General features: G+C 46.7%; 7 protein-coding genes across 7 annotated transcripts; 4 read left to right on the forward strand and 3 right to left on the reverse strand.

Annotated features, from left to right (window-relative positions):
* Positions 1-355: 355 nt before the first annotated feature.
* Positions 356-1,816, reverse strand: EYB26_008366 (uncharacterized protein; the record flags this gene model as incomplete). Its single annotated transcript, XM_054267621.1, has 1 exon — positions 356-1,816. The coding sequence occupies one exon, from the start codon at positions 1,814-1,816 to the stop codon at positions 356-358; it is 1,461 nt and encodes a 486-aa protein (XP_054123596.1).
* A 2,010-nt stretch (positions 1,817-3,826) lies between these two features.
* EYB26_008367 (uncharacterized protein) lies at positions 3,827-5,372 on the forward strand (the record flags this gene model as incomplete). Its single annotated transcript, XM_054267622.1, has 2 exons — positions 3,827-3,888; positions 3,941-5,372. The coding sequence occupies 2 exons, from the start codon at positions 3,827-3,829 to the stop codon at positions 5,370-5,372; spliced, it is 1,494 nt and encodes a 497-aa protein (XP_054123597.1).
* Positions 5,373-6,105: 733 nt separating this feature from the next.
* EYB26_008368 (uncharacterized protein) lies at positions 6,106-7,299 on the reverse strand (the record flags this gene model as incomplete). The annotated part of the gene is made up of 1 exon (XM_054267623.1): positions 6,106-7,299. The coding sequence occupies one exon, from the start codon at positions 7,297-7,299 to the stop codon at positions 6,106-6,108; it is 1,194 nt and encodes a 397-aa protein (XP_054123598.1).
* A 620-nt stretch (positions 7,300-7,919) lies between these two features.
* On the reverse strand, positions 7,920-9,255 carry EYB26_008369 (uncharacterized protein; the record flags this gene model as incomplete). Its single annotated transcript, XM_054267624.1, has 4 exons — positions 7,920-8,209; positions 8,265-8,605; positions 8,656-9,046; positions 9,102-9,255. The coding sequence occupies 4 exons, from the start codon at positions 9,253-9,255 to the stop codon at positions 7,920-7,922; spliced, it is 1,176 nt and encodes a 391-aa protein (XP_054123599.1).
* Positions 9,256-9,695: 440 nt separating this feature from the next.
* Positions 9,696-11,469, forward strand: EYB26_008370 (uncharacterized protein; the record flags this gene model as incomplete). The annotated part of the gene is made up of 2 exons (XM_054267625.1): positions 9,696-9,928; positions 9,990-11,469. The coding sequence occupies 2 exons, from the start codon at positions 9,696-9,698 to the stop codon at positions 11,467-11,469; spliced, it is 1,713 nt and encodes a 570-aa protein (XP_054123600.1).
* Positions 11,470-12,367: 898 nt separating this feature from the next.
* On the forward strand, positions 12,368-15,493 carry EYB26_008371 (uncharacterized protein; the record flags this gene model as incomplete). The annotated part of the gene is made up of 1 exon (XM_054267626.1): positions 12,368-15,493. The coding sequence occupies one exon, from the start codon at positions 12,368-12,370 to the stop codon at positions 15,491-15,493; it is 3,126 nt and encodes a 1,041-aa protein (XP_054123601.1).
* Positions 15,494-18,072: 2,579 nt separating this feature from the next.
* Positions 18,073-18,913, forward strand: EYB26_008372 (uncharacterized protein; the record flags this gene model as incomplete). The annotated part of the gene is made up of 4 exons (XM_054267627.1): positions 18,073-18,293; positions 18,348-18,455; positions 18,556-18,818; positions 18,882-18,913. The coding sequence occupies 4 exons, from the start codon at positions 18,073-18,075 to the stop codon at positions 18,911-18,913; spliced, it is 624 nt and encodes a 207-aa protein (XP_054123602.1).
* Positions 18,914-19,129: the final 216 nt, after the last annotated feature.

Genomic DNA, 19,129 nt, shown 5'->3' on the forward strand with positions numbered 1-19,129 from the left:
CTCCGTTATTCAATTCGTTATTCAATTCTTTTGGTTTATAACATACCACAGAACTTGGCGCCAGTTATAAATTATCGAAGTTAGCGGTTCTTGTATATGTCTTTTTTTCGAATCCCTATGGCGTATATTGGTTTGTCGTAGCAGAGCTTCGAGTTACGCTCATGCTTCCAAAGCTGTGTTTGAGTTTTGGCCTGGTGATAAAATGCATTAAGTTTTATGAACCCCTTTACTGGTAAAATCGTAAAGTACGTATATTCAATTCATTATTCCGTATCCCGAAAACACCCATTGGTATCTAGTTAGCTACATAGTTCATTAGTCATTCCAAAGTTGACTGTTTGATTGCTTAGCTTTCTCAAGGAGAAACAACCTTCTTCTCCGTGCTCGTATTAACATCCTCCCTGCTCAACTTCTTCCACCACTCCTTCAACGCATTGGTCGCCTCTGTCTGAATCCGCTTCACCAAAACCGGATCCTCTAGTCTGTGCTCTTGAAACGCTCTAAGCGCCTCTTTTATCGCCTCATGCTTTTCCGGTCCATCAGCAGGCACAACCTCCGTACCCGTCTCAACCGCTTCCTGGAATTCGTTGAAACGCGCCAACAATGTCTGCATATCCTTGAATATTTGATCCGGCGGCATCCTCTTCATGTCAACCCAATCCAGTCCCTTCAACCTATACTTCGACCCAAACTCAACCGTCGCCCTAATAATGCCCTGCGTCCTGTATGCATTATCATCCACGAAACACGTCCTATCATTCGCTTTCGCCTCCCCTTGCAGCAACCTCGTAATCCTCGTGGCCCCAATCTCGGCCAGCGACGCATAAACCAGCAACGCCAAAAACGCGAGTTGCATGTACCCAATCATATTCACCATGCATGCCACGGAGCAGATCGCGGACATTGTGCCCGTCAGAGTCCAGAACCAATGCAGGGAGTTTGTCTTGAAGGTGCGGTTGAATTCCCAGGTGCTTCGGGCCCAGCTTTCCATAGTGTCCTGCCGGCCTTTGAAGACTACCGTGCCGCCTGCGGGACGTTGGTAGATTGCGTACCTGGTTGTGGGATCTGGTTTGATAGAGATTTTCTGTGGTGTGACGAGTGATGTCGTTGAGACGGCGAGACCGGCGAGCCAGTGCGTACCATAAAAGAAGAACAGCGTAAGAGCCCAGATATCCGCACTCAGTGTCCCGAGCACTATCCCCGCGACAATGATGAGCCCGTTGATCAACGAAATCATATTCAGCGCCGAACAGCCTAGCCACCTCGTCATTTTCGACGGCCCTTTCAGTTCCCCTCCTTTCGTAGTCGAGGAAATGGTACCGTCATCGTCATCCATACAAACAATCATAAAATCATTCGCTGGTTTAGTCGACGCCTTGAACGCAATCACATCCCCAAGCCACATATTACTAAAATCCAACGGCAGCTCTTTGAACACCATATTCGACACCACGCTCAACAGCTGCGTGTCTTGCGTACATAGCGTGATCGCAGGATGTATCGATTGGAACGTGGCAGTTAGATGCTCCACAAGCACGTTGACGGGGATGAGGGTTGCGCCCATCATCATCGTGTGCGGCCATATGAAGAATTTCCGATCATATTGTGTGTAGAGCCGGGCAGCACTCAGACTGGCGCGAGGGTTGTGTAGCACCGCGGCCACGCCCAGGGGGTCGAAGGTTACCTCCTTGGAGGTGGTGAGGATTGCTTCTGGTTTGGAACTTTGGGCCAGAGGCAGGTCGCCTGTGGCCCGCACCGATGCCACATTCAGGCTGAGGGTGTAGATGAGGCCCACCGATGTGTGCCATGATGACATTTTCTTCCCTCGTATATACGTACCTAGGTAGTACCAGCTAGGACGTAGTCCGAACGTAGTCTGGAGATCTATATACAGGGTAGTTAGTGATGACGTTGGGGAGCTGTCTGTTTGTTTACGCCGTAGCAGCTACGGCTGAGGTGTCAGGATTTTTCGATGCCCGTCCACCGTACCTAGCGCACGGCCTAGAGCATTAGTTCGCCTCATTGTTGGTTGCTTATTTTAACGTTGCTTTTTTTGGGGGTTCTGATGATTAGTAGAAAGGTATTTACAGAGCTCTCGAAGCCATAGATCAGCTATATTCCTAGTACGGAAATATTGGGTTATCGATAAACAACGTGTAACCGTACCTATCTTAGATAGCTGGGCAAACCATGGTTACGGCATAGATACTCTGCGAGTCTGGGACGTACTTGGACTAGTTCGCGAGGCAACTTTGCCGAACTTGTGTGGATACACAACCCCCTCCAAATTCAATGCCATTGTTTGATACGTACAGAGTCTGCAGACGCCAAGATGTCAGGCTCTTCGCGTGAGAGATACGATTTGACAATCGGGTGCAGAAAGGCGTGGCAGTTACAGCCGGAGACATGAAATTTGACAGGTATTCGTCTTACTGTGGGCATTGGGCATTGCTTGGTCTGGTCCGATAATTACAGTCCCTTGTATGGCATAGATGTATTTTACTTTTTACGTATAGTGCCCGTAATCTCAATACACACGGGGGTCATTCCGAGTCGGTCTTTCGACACGCATAACCCTCCGACAGACTGACACAAAGTAAAACTACGCTCTTAGTTATACGGATTTTGAGTCAAAATGTAATCCTCTATCATTTTCAAACACGGCTGAAATCTCGGAACATGCTCGGCCATGTTCCGACCCCATCCCGTCCCATGCAATAAATGCCAATATGTACTAACTTGGGTATTGAAAGTTGAGACGCCGTTCTATCAGAAGGAAGGCAAGTTTGCGGGGTAAAAAAAGAATGTATAGATGCATACATGGACCAGACACCATGATCCACTGCGCCATCTGATTGGCATGTACTAACTTATCTTGCGTAACTACGTAGTTAACTTATTATGGTGCTTACATATCGGACTATTCCTTTGAGAGTGGCGGTTTTGGACGGGGAGAAGATTAGCCGTTTCGCTCGTATCGAGGATCAGCTAAATCATTGGCAATGTATTATTTCTTTCACAGAACAATGGCCGTGGTGGTTTCAATCATATTGTGGCGAAATCTCGGCCCTGCGTGCATGCGGGGAAGTGCTGTCGACTATCCTTATATTAGTAATCCGTGGACAATGAATAGTTAAGTTAGATGTATCAGAATATCCTTAGTAACTAGGTAGTCAACTATAGGTAACTAGTCAACTACTAAGACAATTCTTGCGTAAGAATAGCCCTGCAGCAGGAAAAGTGCGGCGACCAGTACCGATTGGGGTCGCACCCCCGCATGCCTGCTCGGTGTTGATCTACGGTACAGTCACACCTAGATTTGAAGCCTGCCTATGATATTACAAGTTGTAGCTCAGCGCATGGGTTCACGCGTGTTTCTTGAGTGGTTTGAGTATAAAAAACAGGGAACAGGCATACAGAGTATTGGTACAATACAAAATATACGTATGGTAAGTACGCAAATACGCGGTCCGTATTTACTCCATCTGTGCGGGGGTTTGCTTTTTAGCAACCCCGCCCAAGGGTCCGCTCTAGATTCTTTCCTGTTCTGGGTGCACCCTCGCTGTATCATTGGGTAACACGTTTAATTTCATTCAGTACTGGATTGTGCTGCACCACATGAAGCTTTTGATTTTGACATAACGGAGTCTAGTCCGGATGGGGCACGAGAAGTATGCTCTCCCTGATGGACCTTCCTTCGGGGCAGTTTGTCTGATGTCTGTCGGAATATAAAGTTCACCTCCCCTCCCCCCTCCCCATCTTCTTTAGGTTCTGCTGTTCTCCTCTTTCACATTTCTTCGCAGACCTCCCTATCCACACAAACATCATGTCTCTCACACAAGAAATCAGTCTCCCTAACGGGATCAAATATGAGCAGCCTCTTGGCTTGTATGTTTCTTTCTCTCCTTATACAGTCTCCTTTTAATCGTCTATTGTATAGGTTCATCAACGGCGAGTTTGTCAAAGGTGTTGAAGGCAAGACCTTCGAGACCATCAACCCCCACGACGAAAAAGTCATCACCAGTGTCTACGAAGCCACCGAAAAAGATGTCGACATTGCCGTCAAGGCTGCCCGCGATGCCCTCTCCGGTCCCTGGAAGCACATCACCCCCACCGAGCGAGGTCGCCTTTTGACCAAGCTCGCTGATCTCTTCGAAGAGAATATGGACGTCCTCGCCGGTATCGAGTCTTTGGATAACGGCAAGGCAACAGTATTCGCCAAGGGTGATATTCAGGCTGGCTCATACTGTCTTCGCTACTACGGTGGTTGGTCCGATAAGATCGTAGGTCAGACCATTGACACAGATTCTACCAGCTTGAACTATACCCTCCACGAGCCCGTTGGTGTTTGCGGTCAGATTATTCCCTGGAACTTCCCCATCTTGATGTGGGCATGGAAGATTGGTCCTGCCATTGCTACTGGTAACACCGTCGTCCTCAAGACTGCCGAGCAGACCCCTCTTTCTGCTTTGTTCGCCGCCACTCTTATTCAGAAGGCTGGCTTCCCTCCTGGTGTCATAAACGTCCTCTCTGGTTTCGGTCGTGTTGCCGGTGCCGCCATCTCCTCGCACATGGATATCGACAAGGTTGCCTTTACCGGTTCGACCTTGGTTGGTCGTCAGATCTTGCAGGCTGCTGCTAAGAGTAACTTGAAGAAAGTCACTCTCGAGCTTGGAGGAAAGTCACCCAACATTGTTTTCCCAGATGCCAACCTCGAGAACGCTATCTCTTGGATCAACTTTGGTATCTACTTTAACCATGGCCAGTGCTGCTGTGCTGGATCCCGTGTCCTTGTCCACGAGGCTATCTACGACAAGTTCTTGGAAGCATTCAAGGCTCGTGCTGAAAAGAACAAGGTCGGCAACCCCTTCGATGAGGGAACCTACCAGGGACCTCAAGTCTCTCAGATCCAATTCGACCGTATCATGGGATACATCGATGAGGGCAAGAAGGCTGGCGCCAAGGTCGTTGTCGGAGGCGAGAGACTCGGTGACAAAGGCTACTACATTAAGCCCACTATCTTTGCCGACGTCAACAACGAGATGAAGATTGTCCAAGAAGAAATCTTCGGACCTGTCTGCACTGTCCAGAAATTCAAGGACGAGGAGGAGGCTCTCAAGCTCGCCAACGACACCACCTACGGTTTGGCAGCTGGTGTCCACACCAACGATCTCAACACTGCAATCCGTGTCTCCAATGCCCTCAAGGCCGGCACAGTCTGGGTCAACCAGTACAACACACCCCACTACCAGACTCCCTTCGGTGGATACAAGGAATCGGGTCTCGGCCGAGAGCTTGGATCTTATGCCCTTGAGAACTATACTCAGATCAAGGCGGTGCGCATTCACCTTGGTGATGCCATTTTCGGTTAAATGTTTAAAAAAAATAGTCAATAGTTAAAGTTAGTTACATGTAACGAATAGTCTCTACCTAGTCTCGGTAGTTATGAATATGATGAACTGTACTATCCATTTATTCGTCAAAACTCTATATAACCATCTGCAATATCTTGATAACCTTCGTCGGGTAGTCATTTCCCCCTCGCTCTCGGTAGAGCATTACGCCGAAACGTCCACGATGTTTGGTACCCCCACTAGCACGGTTACGTTACTTATATGTACGTAAGTTTTGTACGGACGTACTTGCAGCATGTATCAAAGGTGGTCTGTACCTAGGTAGGATATGATATTCTCTGTATTTATTGACTGGAATAGTTGTTCATGGGTTGGTAGGTAATATATATATATATGCAATGAAACGTTCTTGCAGACATCAATTTATCTAGCCCTTGAAATTATTACGGGGGTTTGTATTATGGTATGGTATGGACGTCCATACGTACATCAATACATACAGAGAATGGGATGAAGATAGGTATTTTATGAGATCGGAGTTCAGAGCGAGTATCTATTTGATGTTTTATTGACGTGCAGTTTGTCATTTTTAAGGGGGTGTAAGTTGGTTTCGGTCGTATTTGCGCAGGTAATTTTCCGAGGCTGTAGTTCCAAAGGTTACCTAGTGGTAGGTGATGAGTGTAAGTTTTCATTGAGAGATTGAGGTGTTTGATACACCTCTCAAAAATTGTATAATTGCAAGTCAGGCCGCTTATAGATAGTCTTCAGTCCTTTTCAAGACCTGTTTATACAAGTCCAGCATCCTCTGCACAATATCTCCATGTTCGTCTCCATCCTCCTCAACTATGCGCTGAAAGGAAGAGAAGAGGTCATGTATCGAGTGTCTTCGTCCAGCGAACTGAAAGGGCTCGTTATTATCAGCCCTCGAGAGGGCTTTACTAGACTTTCCACCGCTATCAAGCTGTTCATCGTAATCGACTAGCGGTTGTTGTTGTTGTTGATGATCACATAGCATGTAAATCAAGCACGAAAACCCAACTCCAAGCTCAATCGCACACACGCAAATCAGCCGTATCCAGAACGAATTAAACGACCTCAAACTCGGTATGAAGACTGTCATATTACACAACTCATAAGCTTTTGTGAGGTCTCTTCTGCTCGTCTGATGATGATGATGATGATGATGATGCTGCTGCTGACGTCGTCGTTGTCGTCTCCTGGCCTCAATCTCAACGCCCAACAAAAACACTGCCGTCACATACCCACTTCCATCAACCTCCTGCGCAACAAGCGCAAACTCCCTAATCCGCTCTAGAACCTGTACATCATCATGCACATTGCTGACACAGATCTCGAGCACACACCATGGTCTGCGGAGGATGGCCAGCAATGTCTCTGTCTTGCTTGCTTGGCCAATTATGCAGTGTTTTGTGTGTAACGCGGCGTTGAGAAGGAAGCGTGGCTTTTTGCGGTGGATAAGATTATGGGCCGGATGGGTTTGGGATGGTGTTGTAGATGACGGAGATGACCACCCGGTTAGGGTGTGGATTTCCAGGGTTTTATGATTTGATGGTGAGTGAGGTATGTCGGTCCAGGAGGTATATATCGGTAGTAACGCAGATATATTCTCAGCAAGGGCCCGTAGTCTTTTTATTATATTTTCTGCTGGAAGCGTGGATGTATGCAGAATATCCATCCAAAGTGGCGGTAATGCAGCCGTTGAGTATATCGCGAATACTTCATGATCCAATCCTACTCCCCCGCCCATGTCACTTTTCGCGCACGTTGCGAGTAGATTTGGCGTATTGCTTTCGCCGGCACGCTTGTTATCATCGTCTATAGTGTGGTGTATTTGTTCATGGTTCGTGATACTACTATCTTCATGCGGGGAAGCACCACCACAACCGGAAGATGTTTTTGGGTTCGGTGCCCCATCCTGATTCATTTCCCTTAACCAACACAGAGTGTTTGTTACTCTATGTCAAAATACAGACATCATGCAATATTGCTGTCATCGAGTTTGAAAAGCCGCGAGAATAGTGATGTCCAGGTTTTAGTCTGTGTGGTGGTGATGGTGATGGTGGTGATGATGATGCGGGGTTATGTAAGGAATGTCGCAGTTGCTGATGTTCATGAATGGCTCTCAAGAACTTGTTCTTATAGTGATTGACGAAAGTCGGGGAACTGATTAGGAAATTGGTCGATGTGAGGATGAAAGATCAGTCAGTTGAAATGATAGAAAATGTACACGTGATGAGGCGCAGTATCTGAGGATCCAGCTGATATCGATATCGAGTCATGTGTCTGTCTATCTACAAATCAAACCATTTACAGAGTCAATGCATATATAATGTCATTAATGGTAAAACTCAAAGTTTAAGTCAAGTATAATCATGACGGCACGTAAATTCATAATGGTATATAGCCTTAATCTTCTGATCAACGTCCATCACCAACCAAGCCAACAACAACAAGCACACGCCATACGCCATGCAAACCATTCCCTCATTTGACGAAAGTAAAGAAATCGTGGCCTCGTAAAATGAGACAGACAATCTTAATAATCTACAAAAAGTATTCACTACGTCCTGGCCTTGACGAAGGAACGTGTCGCTGGTCGTCACTAACAGCGCTGAAGAGCTTGAATGTAGGTTTGAGGTCTTCACGGATTTCGCAGACGGACGCCAGATTACCGCATCGGTAGCAGTAGTTTGGCGCACTCCAGACTGTGACGACGTTTTGTTTGGCGAAGTGGTATTTGTAGCCTTCGTTGACCAGTTGATGGGCTCGTGCGATTAGACTGAGATCGTTGACATGGCAGAATTCTTCGGCGACTTTGTTTCCAAACAGCCATCCTGCGATAAAAGAGTCAGTAATTCTCCATAAGAATCAGAAACAAGAAGGACAAACCAGCTCCTCGTGGACTGACAGCCCATGTTTCCACATCAGCTGCATCTTCTGGATCTGACCACACAAGATCACAGAATGCCCCCTCATGCGGAATCTCTTGTGCTCGAGCAACGACGCGGACTTGATCGAGCGTTCTGATCTCCGGACTCAACCCACCATGCACACACAAGACCTTGCCGTCAATGATAGCACCCAACGTCATGAAATCAAAGACCTGACAGCAGGCTTTCCACACCGAAGCATTGCCGTATTTCTGAAAGCATTCTTCGTAAAATCCATAAACTTGTGTAATTTGTCGTGATTCGTGATTTCCGCGTACTAATGTGATACGGTCGGGATATCTAGTTTCATCAGCATGTGATCCGAGTCCGAGACAAGTAGTAAGACTAACTTGGCCTTGAGGCATAGCAAAAGAGTCAAAGTCTCCAAACTGAAGTAACCTCGATCGACATAGTCTCCCAAAAAGACAAAATTCCCAGGAGGAGGACCGGTCACTTCTTTCGACGATCCACTACCGGAACGACCTCTGCCAGAAGCGCTATCGTCACCGTCCAGTAGGCTGTCTGCATTTTTGATCTTCTTCCGTAATTTTGGGTCTGTTATTGTCGAAGGAGGCTCGATATCATCGGATGTGATGACCGGAGGTGTGTTTGCAGGGGGTTCGACGTTCGTCTCATTCGGCATTCCGCCGGCTACTCGAAAGAGCTCCAATAAATCGTAAAATTGTCCGTGTATATCACCACATATCGTGACAGGAGAGGAAACTGGCTGTATGTTCGATTCTGCAAGGATGAGTGAGTCGGATTCGAAAAGAGAGGAGAAAGATTCTGCCCAAACCTTCCATCATTAATTCCTTTACAATATCACATAATTGCTTCATATGATGCTCTGATAAATATTTGCAATTTTTGGCTGCTTCCAGCCATTCATCTGGACCAGCATTTCGTTTCAGCTTGGCTGGCCCAGGTGCTGGAATTGTCTTGTCGGTCATTGTAATGTGTTAAGTAATTGGCGATCAATGAAGGGGTTGCCAATGTTGTTATTCTTGTTAGTAGTACACAGACACAGATGGAGAAAATTGAAAAAAGAGTGAGCAGGAAAATGACAAAACACTAGATTTCAAAAACTCCTAGACGTAAACAGCCTGTGCAGGGAAATGATTATGATGAAGGTATTCAGATGGTTGTCCTGCTGCGGGGAGATTATCCGTGACGGCAAGTGCCGCACAGCTGGTCCATTTCGTGCTCCGTACTATCATTATCTATTTTTGGAGGGACATTCCTCTGGAACTGTCAATGTTGTCCCACTAAGTAAGAGATGCTGCTTTTCTAATTGATTGCTATTATTGAAAGTCTGAATCTGTCTTTGAATTTTCACAGTGTCAAAAATCTACATGCTCATATTTCTGAAATACCAGTCTGCAGACTTACTATGACACAACCTAAAGAAGCTGGCATTATCCAGCTGCCACTATCAGCAACACTGAAAGGTGCCCCAACAAAGCGTGCCCCAAAGGTTGCTGCACCGAGACTCAAACTTATAATCCGCCGTCTTCCTCCTGGACTTACACGAGCCGAATTTGAGACTGGTTTGGGCGATGATTGGAAAATAGGACGAGGCAAGATTGACTGGTTTCAGTTCAAACCAGGCAAGATCTCGAAAGAGTGCGCATTACGCCTTACCTGACAATTTATGTTCTTTAGTTTGAAGTTAATTTTATATCAGTCCTGCTAAACCATCTCGTCCTGCTCGAGCCTACGTCCACGTGCTTTCAGAAGAAATTATCAGTTCGTTATCGGAGAAGGTCAGAGCCACTTCATTTCATGATGCACGAAATACCTCGAATGACCCTGTCCTTCTTGGACCGCCATCCGTCGAATTCGCTCCATTCGCACGAGTCCCAGGTAGTCGCTCGAGGAAGGATGGAAGACAAGGAACTATTGATCAGGATCCCGAGTTCGTTGCGTTCCTTGAAAGCCTGACGAACCCAATCACGAAACCTATCCCGGTCGAAGGAGAAACAGAGAAGAAGGAGGAAGAAGAAATAACCATCACACCCTTGGTCCAGTTCATAAAAGAGAAGAAAGCAAGCAAGGCTAAAGACTCTGCATCGAGCAAGTCTTCCAAACGCGGCGCTAAAGAGAAGGAGACCAAGGCCGAGAAGGTGGAAAGCAAGAAACTCTTGAAGAGACCAGACCGAGAGGCAGCTGCAGATTCTACGCCGGCGTCGCCTGAGAAGAAGCCAACAGCAGCGAAAGTTGAGAAAGCTACGAAAGAAGCCGTGAAAGCTGCTAACAAGCAAGCCTCTGCCACTAAAACGAAACAAGCCTCTGCGAAGGAGGCAACACAAACACCTGATGCTCCTGCATCTACAACCGAACGCAAAAGGGAGCGAGGTGACGCGAGAGCAGCAGCAATGATTCTACAGCGGGATCTGGGTTTATCACCATCTGGTGGACGGCGTCGTGGAAAAGCTGCTGCTGCTGCAGCCACAGAAGGTGATCGTACCAAAGGAGAGGAGAAACCAGAATCGGTACCGTCAACGCCTACGATACCGACCGGACCAAAACCCCCTAGAGGGAGTTCGAAGGCGGCCAAGGACACTACATCGAAAGCTGCAGCAGCAAAAGCCGCTACTGCTACCACAGCAGCTACGTCGACAGGGCCCGGTACTTCTACGACTACGGATAGCGCCGTCCCAGCCACTACACCTCGAGCACCAAAAGCAGCCAAACAACAAAAGCCTAAACAAACCGCTGTAATATCGACCGCCACACAAGCATTCCTCAAACACGCGAATCCCTCGCAGGGCGTTACCGAAGAATTACTCGATGCCGCCTTTAGCGCTTTCGGTAAAGTGACCAAGGTGGAAATAGACAAAAAGAAGGGATTTGGCTACGTCGATTTCGCTGAAGCAGAGAGTCTTCAGAAGGCGATTGCAGCTAGTCCTGTGACTGTGGCACAGAGCCAGGTGGTGGTTCTTGAGAGAAAGAATACGCCTACACAGCAACAAGCCAAGGCAGCTGCTAAACCTGTTGAGAGTGCACCGCAAGCATCGTCTGCAGCTCCTCAGCAGCCTGGTGGCGGAACTCAAAAACGGTCACGGGGCCCTCGTAGTCGAGGAGGCAGAGGAAAGGGCAAAGCAGCAGGTGAAGGAGGAAATGCAGCAAAGACTGAGACTGGTGGAGGGACTAGCGAGACATGATCGTAGATGTAGCAGATAATATTCTCATGAAATATGATACCCATGACACATATGAATACTCTGCCAAAGTGCCTCGTTGAAGGGCAGTAAAATTCCTTCTCCATAACCTCACCTTCTTGTGGCTTAGGGTAAGGTTTATTGACTGCTGTTAATACGAGGTCAAGCAGACGGATAAGATGTCGAGAGACAAAGTATATGGATTTAGATTTTGACGGCGTGAATAGGATACTTGTACAGGGGACGTGGTTTCGTGGTGATCTCGTAGGAAGTGCCAGCGCCATGAAGGCATCTGTTGTGCTCAGTGACCAAATCAGTGTGCTCAGCTTTGGATCACTAACTTAACTTAAGCATGCCCGGAAGCTTATGTAAGTGTCACTGATCTGATCACGGCGCTCAGGGTCGTGCTTAGTTCTACTCAGGGAGTGAAAGCGGCGACGGGGTGAGCACTAAAATGGAACAGGAAAGCTCAGGGGCGACAGGAAATATCAAGTATGTAGGTATTCCTCCTATCTTCACTGAACTGTAATTTACTGTAAAATAACACGACATCAGCTAATATTGGCACACGGCTTGGTTAAGTACTCCATAGTTCAACTTGAAGGATTTTGGGAATTGTTAGAAGCGTCCAGAATATGGAAAACAATGACCAGTGGCTTCTTGGCCAGATTATGGGCGTCAAGTCAACCTTTTCAGCTTGTGTTGATACAAATGCAGAACCGCAGTGTTCTCTCCTCTAGTTACCTAGGTGTTGCCAAAGCCTCATGATGATGATTGGCTTATTTCGAACCCGGAACAGCCTTGCACTCAGCCCGACGACTTCTCTTCTGCTATGTTGACTCTATCATCACATCCTCAACAAGAAGTAACACAGTCTCTCTGCTTATGATACGATGTAAGAATGGCGCCTCCTACACGCTCTCACAAAGAATATTTAGTCGCGTGGATCTGTGCCTTGCCGTTGGAAATGGCAGCTGCGAAGGCTATGCTCGATGAGACTCATTCTCCTCTATCGCAGCCACCCGCCGACCACAATACGTATACCCTCGGTAGCATGGGTGATCATGCAGTGGTGATCGCTTGTCTGCCATACGGGGTTTACGGCACTACATCTGCAGCAACCATGGTTGCAGAGATGCGATCCACATTTCCATGCCTCCAGTTTGGGTTGATGGTCGGCATCGGAGGTGGGGTCCCCAGCAAGCACGCTGATATACGACTTGGTGATGTGGTAGTAAGCAAACCATCTGCCACCTCCGGTGGTGTGATACAGTACGACTACGGGAAAACCGTTCATGGTGGGCGTATCGAACGAACGGGGTCGCTTAATAAACCGCACCCGACTCTATTAACGGCCATGGCGAACATCGAGAGCAACCGTATATTGGGGAAGGATCCAATAATAGGCATCGTACATGACATAGTGAAAATGGATGAGGAAGCTCAGAAGAGATTTCGTCAACCCGAGCATGACTGGCTCTTTGATGCCGCATATAGCCATGAAGGCCACAACTCTGACTGTGTAGCATGCGATCAGAGCCAGTTAATACCACGTGAGGCTCGAGTCACTGATGGACCAACCATTCATTACGGTTTAATTGCATCCGGAAACCAAGTGATGAAGGACGGGAAGACGCGAGACCGGATTGCTGCACCTCAAGGGATTCTCTGTTTTGAGATGGAGGCTGCCGGACTGATGGATCAACTCCCATACTTGGTCATCCGAGGCATCTGTGATTACTGCGATTCTCATAAGAACAAGCACTGGCAAGGTTACGCTGCTTTGACGGCTGCGGCATACGCCCGAAACTTATTATCCGCGGTTTCTGGTATCACGTCAATGCGCGACGTGGAAGCTAGGAAACGAGTTTGGATGGTTCCATTTCCACGGAATCCTCGTTTTGTTGGCCGCCAAGATCAGATGACTAGACTAGAGAACCTCATGTCGATGTCTTATGGTCCCATGAAAATAGCTCTTACTGGATTGGGAGGCATGGGTAAAACTCAGATTGCATTAGAGCTGGCATATCGAATGCGAGATGGAGACGACAAATGTTCAGTCTTTTGGATTCCGTCGGTGAGCCAAGAGAGTGTGGAACAGGCATATATGAGCATCGCTCAACATCTCCGGTTGCCAGATGCCAATCCAGCAGATGTGAAAATGCGCGTGCAGTCGTATTTAAGCCATGAGAGAGCGGGGCGGTGGCTTCTAATCTGCGATAATGCAGATGATATGGACATGTGGGTGTCTCGAGATCGTACGACCCCGTTGACGGCACTGAGTGCATTCCTTCCACAGAGCGACCACGGCTGCATTCTCTTCACAACACGTAATCGAAAGCTGGCTCAGAAGTTGGCACCGTCCCATGTTATTCCTCTTCACGAAGTCGATGAAGAAACCGCGAAGGAAATTCTAATGCAATCACTCTTACGACCGGAGCTACTTAGTGAAACTACTATTAAAATCACTGCTCTTCTGCGGCAGCTTACATTTCTTCCACTAGCCATCACGCAGGCAGCAGCCTATATCAACGCGAATGGCATTGAACTTTCCGACTATATCGAGCTTCTCCAGGAGCAAGAGCATGATGTCATTGAGCTCCTGAGCGAAGACTTCGAGGATGAAGGGCGCTATGCCGAAACCCAGAATCCAGTTGCCACTACATGGTTGGTCTCTTTTAATCAGATCCAGCGCCTAGATTCTCTTGCAGCGGATTATCTATCATTTATGGCGTGTATTGATCCGCGTAATATTCCACAATCGCTTCTTCCTCATGCTACATCTCAAAAAAGAAAAATCGACGCCCTTGGTCTCCTTAATGCCTATTCATTCACTACTTCACAAAGCGACGGTTCACTGATTCTTCACCGGTTGGTTCATCTTGCCACGCGGAGTTGGCTTCGAAAAAATGCCTTGCTTCATACTTCAGCACGGAGAGCGGCAGATAGCCTAGAAGAAGTTTTTCCCGATGATGACCATCAAAACCGATCTCTATGGCGCAAATATCTTCCCCACGCCCTGTTTCTAATGCAACAACATAATTTGAGAGATGTTACAGGCGGATATATTGATTTAATGGAAAGGATTGGAGCCTGTCTTTATAGTGATGGGAGATATAATGAAGCTGAGGTTTTTTTCCGCGATACACTGCACATTCATCAGGGAAAGAATGGTAAAAATCATCCCTCAACTTTGGTCAGCATGGCCAACCTCGCATCGACATACCGGAATCAGGGCAGATGGGATGAAGCTGAGAAGCTGGAGGTGCAAGTCATGGAGAAATCAATGACCGTGCGGGGAGCAGAGCATCCTAACACTCTAAACAGCATGATGAACCTGGCATCAACCTACTGGAACCAAGGCCGATGGAATGAAGCTGAGAAGCTGGAGGTGCAAGTCATGGAGAAATCAATGACCTTGCTGGGAGCTGAGCATCCTGACACTCTAACCAGCATGATGAACCTGGCATCAACCTACCAGAGTCAGGGTCGATGGAATGAAGCTGAGAAGTTGGAGGTGCAAGTTATGGAGATATCAACAACTGTGCTGGGAGCTGAGCATCCTGACACTCTAGCTAGTATAGCGAACATGGCATCAACCTACCGGAATCAGGGTCGATGGAATGAAGCTGAGAAGCTGGAGGCACAAGTCATGGAGAAATCAATGTCCGTGCTGGGAGCAGAACATCCCTCCACTCTAACAAGCATGACGATCCTCGCCTTTACTTGGAAAGATATTGGAAAGCAACAAGATGCTATTTTATTGATGAGTCAGTGCATCCAGTTATGCAGGAAGTACTTGGGACCTGACCATCCAAACACTATTTCGTCAATAAGAGCTCTCAACGAGTGGCAATCCATGGATATTACTTCATCTAACAACTGTTCAGAGTCCATGAGGCCACCAAAAGGCAAAAGTCAAAGTCCGTCAAGAATTATTCCTTCAGAAGCGCAATCACAACCGCCTTCATTACCAACCAGACAGAGGAAACGTGAGATCTTCTCAAGGCTTCTTGGCAAATTTTGAGAACAGATTACTAGGTGCTACCGGTAGTAGACAAGGGAGCGTGGCATCGTTATTGTCATTAACTATTACCATTTCCTCTGATATCGCTTGTCAACACAATTACTGTACATATGAGATTTTCTAGAGGATGACTTTTGTCAAAGAGCTGTATAGGTACGTCATGGATATCCATTTTAATTGGAGGATCAGTGACTACCAGACAGGCATAAACTAGAGCGATTTCTTCGAATCGTACTTAGATGTATCAATATGCCTACCATGTATGATGACAGTAGAAGTAGGGTTTTTGATTTTGGCCAGGGGTCTATTTTGCAGAACTCGGTAGCTTCCGCCATTTTGATCTGACGTATTACTACATACGAATACAAGTGATGTAAGTGCTTAGCCTTGAAACCTTACGTATTACCTCGTTACAGGAACCTGACAGCGGGTGATCAAGAAGAGAATTAGGTGCGCAGCATTTAAATTAAATGTAAGACTGAATTGCATATATGGATATCAAATCTAGCTAACATTCACAAAAAAGAAAGGCCTTTCAGACCTCCTCGACGCCCACCAAGTCCAGCCGACCGAAGTCAAGACGCCAAAACAAGGTAAAGATCATCACCACTCCCTGGAGAAAAGAATATCGTTCTGTATATCCCGGAGGACAACAAGAGTTCAACACGATCTCGAGGCGGGAGTAAACGGACAAACTTCCAAACGAAAGAATGCCACAAAATTTCACTTTAGGGTATCGAGGACATGGAGGTCATCAGCAAGGGTGGGATTTGTGGCTATTTTTGAAAAAACAGCGGAGGACGTCTACTAATGAAGTGATTCTTTGAAGTAGAGTCGCTATGAAAAAAAGAAAGAAAGAAAAGTCCAAAAGAGCGAGGAGAGGAAGGCTGTTTATATAGACAGAATTTTCCAGGGGCGCTAGGCCGCTTTGGGATAGGTGTTCCCAGAGCTGCAGAGTTTTCTTTGCTGTGGGGCCCTGTTTGCTGTGTTTGCTCCGTTGGGCGTGTTTGTTTGGCGCTACGCCCGCTGTTTGGCCAATGACAGCGCTTACTCGATTTTTCTCTCGTTTGTTTTTCGATGTTGGCTATGTTTGCATCTTTTTTTCTTCACGACAAACGGATTGCTCCGACAAAACTCCTGTTTTGGTGATTTCATGTACAAATGAGAATTCTTTCTTTGTGTAGACAAACGTTTAACGGACTAACTTACGTAGTACGGAGAAGCCGAAATTGGAAGTTGAAGATACGGCAGAAATAGAGTCTACGCGGCATGTGCATCGACATTTGGGTCATGTGCCAGTTGGAGACGATTTCAGGCGTCTTTTCTTCTAAAAGAAGGCGTCAACAACTTCCACTTCCTACTGGTCAGCCTATTTTGAAGGATTTTTTGGATCTCGCTAACAAGGAACCGCGTTTATCAGGCGGCTAGCGCGACAAAGATGACGTCTCTTGACATACTGTTAAATTAGAGTTCAATTTACCCTAATGCGGTTAATACATAAACACTAACTAACCCAATCGGGGTTGTGTCAATATGACAGACGGCAGCGTAGCAACGCCATCACCCCTTATCGAAATGACATGGAGCAAATGTGATGTCGCTAGTCAAGGCAGTGTACTGGTTCTCAATTGGTATACTATGTGGTTCAGTTGGTTTTTCCATTGAATTGCATTGGGATTGATTTGATGCAATGGTACCTCCTGCATGGTTGGCATCAACGCGGAGAATATAAGCATCATGGTTGTAGCCGAGTTTCCGGTCAACATTTTCATCGGGGTAGAGAATATTTGCGTCAATGTGGGTTTGGCAAAGTGAATATTCGCAGCCTTTTGGTCTTTGATGGCGCTTTAGAAATGAACAGAATGGGGTTTGAGGTCATGAATTCATCACGAATTATTGCATCTGTCAGCCTACTAAATTGGTTTGACGTATCGTGGTGTCCTTGAGTTAGGGTTATTCAAGGTACTGCTCTGTCAAGGTTATCCGGGTCGAACCAAAACCAGTGAACTTGATTCAGCCATACTGAACTCTGTATAAAAATACTATGCCTTATGCTACCCACATAAATTGATAGGACTCGAATAAGAATCTGTTCAAAGCTCATGGATAACAAGCATGCGAGTAACGAAACCCAGATAAACAGGCTCTCGGCAAGCTTCGGACATGTTCTATTGTTCTTGTCTCTGCCTTGTACCATTGACCATGCACGCGGTGAATAGTAAGTAAACTAATGAAATACTACGTAAAATGCCAAGATCTAAATGAACGGTGACTAGAAGGGCAGAGAGCTCATAGACGGATCAACATATCCGGTACCTCGTCTGACCCTCTCATCCGACCTCCAGCCACCAAAATCATGATTGATTATTGCAGATAAAGCCAACCTTCATCTTCGCTAGATGTCCGAAGCCGCACTGGCGTCAAAACCAAGACCATCTTACTGATTTAGCCAGACGTCAAGGTTATGTCTATCTCAAGTCTGGAAATTTAGAGATACTTCATTATGGGGTTACTTGGTTGCTGAAATCTATTTTTCTAGTGAGGGTGTCACGACAATCGGTTGCGGTCTCATCTCCGCCATGCTCATGCCTGAGTATCCCCACAACGCTCGCCTCCTCAAGCCCATTGAACGTGACTATGCAGTCTGTCGTATCGAGAAGGAAACCGGTGCCGGTGAGGCCCACGAAGAAACCACTGCTCTCAAAGGATTCAAACTCGCCATTATGGACCCCAAGGTCTGGGCTTTGGTTTGGTGCATGGGCATGAGTCAAGCTATGAGCTCAACCGTCAACTTCTTTCCGTGAGTTTCTGCCTTGATATTGACTTTAGTAAACATCCTTGCTGACCTCGTTAGTACCATCGTCAGGTCTTTGGGCTTTAGCAAGAATATCACCTTGTTGCTCACTGCTCCCCCTTACATCCTTGTAGCCATTGTATTCTATATCATCAGCTATATCAGCGTGTATGCAATCCTGACCCCAAATAATACCAACCCAAGCAAATAAACTAACGCCGAGACTAATCCAGCGCACGAATATGATCTTACCAGTCCATCTATTCAGTCTGGCCATCGCAGTCGTCGCCTACGTCATTTCGATATGTACACTCAAACTCGGCGGCCGATACTTCGCCATGATGTTGATGCCCTGTGTTGTTGCCGGTCCTCAGATTTCCCTATACAAGACTCTCAACATGCACATGGCTCGACCTTATCCCAAGCGTGCAGCTGGCGTGGCCATGATCAATGCCATCGGTGGATTGTCGAATGTTTGGACGAGCTATCTTTACTTTAGCTCGCCGCATTGTTATGCTGCCTTTGGAACTTGTGAGTTTTTATCTAGTTGTTGATGCATCCATAGCAAGTTTTATACTAATGTGTTGTTGATAGTGATTGGCTGCGCTGCTGCATTCTTATCATAATATTCGCTTAGTGTAGCCAATGCTAATGCCAAATCTATTCATGCAAGTTGCAACTAGTACATCAAAGGCAGATTTACCTATCCTGTACTACTGCGGCGTAGGACGGCACAGTTATGTCTCGCCACTCAACATACTACATGTGTTCTTGTTCTTCTTAGCAAGACTTTTGTTAAAGAGGTTGGAAATGTATATCATCTGGTTAATTAACAATATATC

The sequence above is a fragment of the Talaromyces marneffei genome, chromosome 6 (genome assembly GCF_009556855.1).
Source record: "Talaromyces marneffei chromosome 6, complete sequence".
NCBI lineage: Eukaryota > Fungi > Ascomycota > Eurotiomycetes > Eurotiales > Trichocomaceae > Talaromyces > Talaromyces marneffei.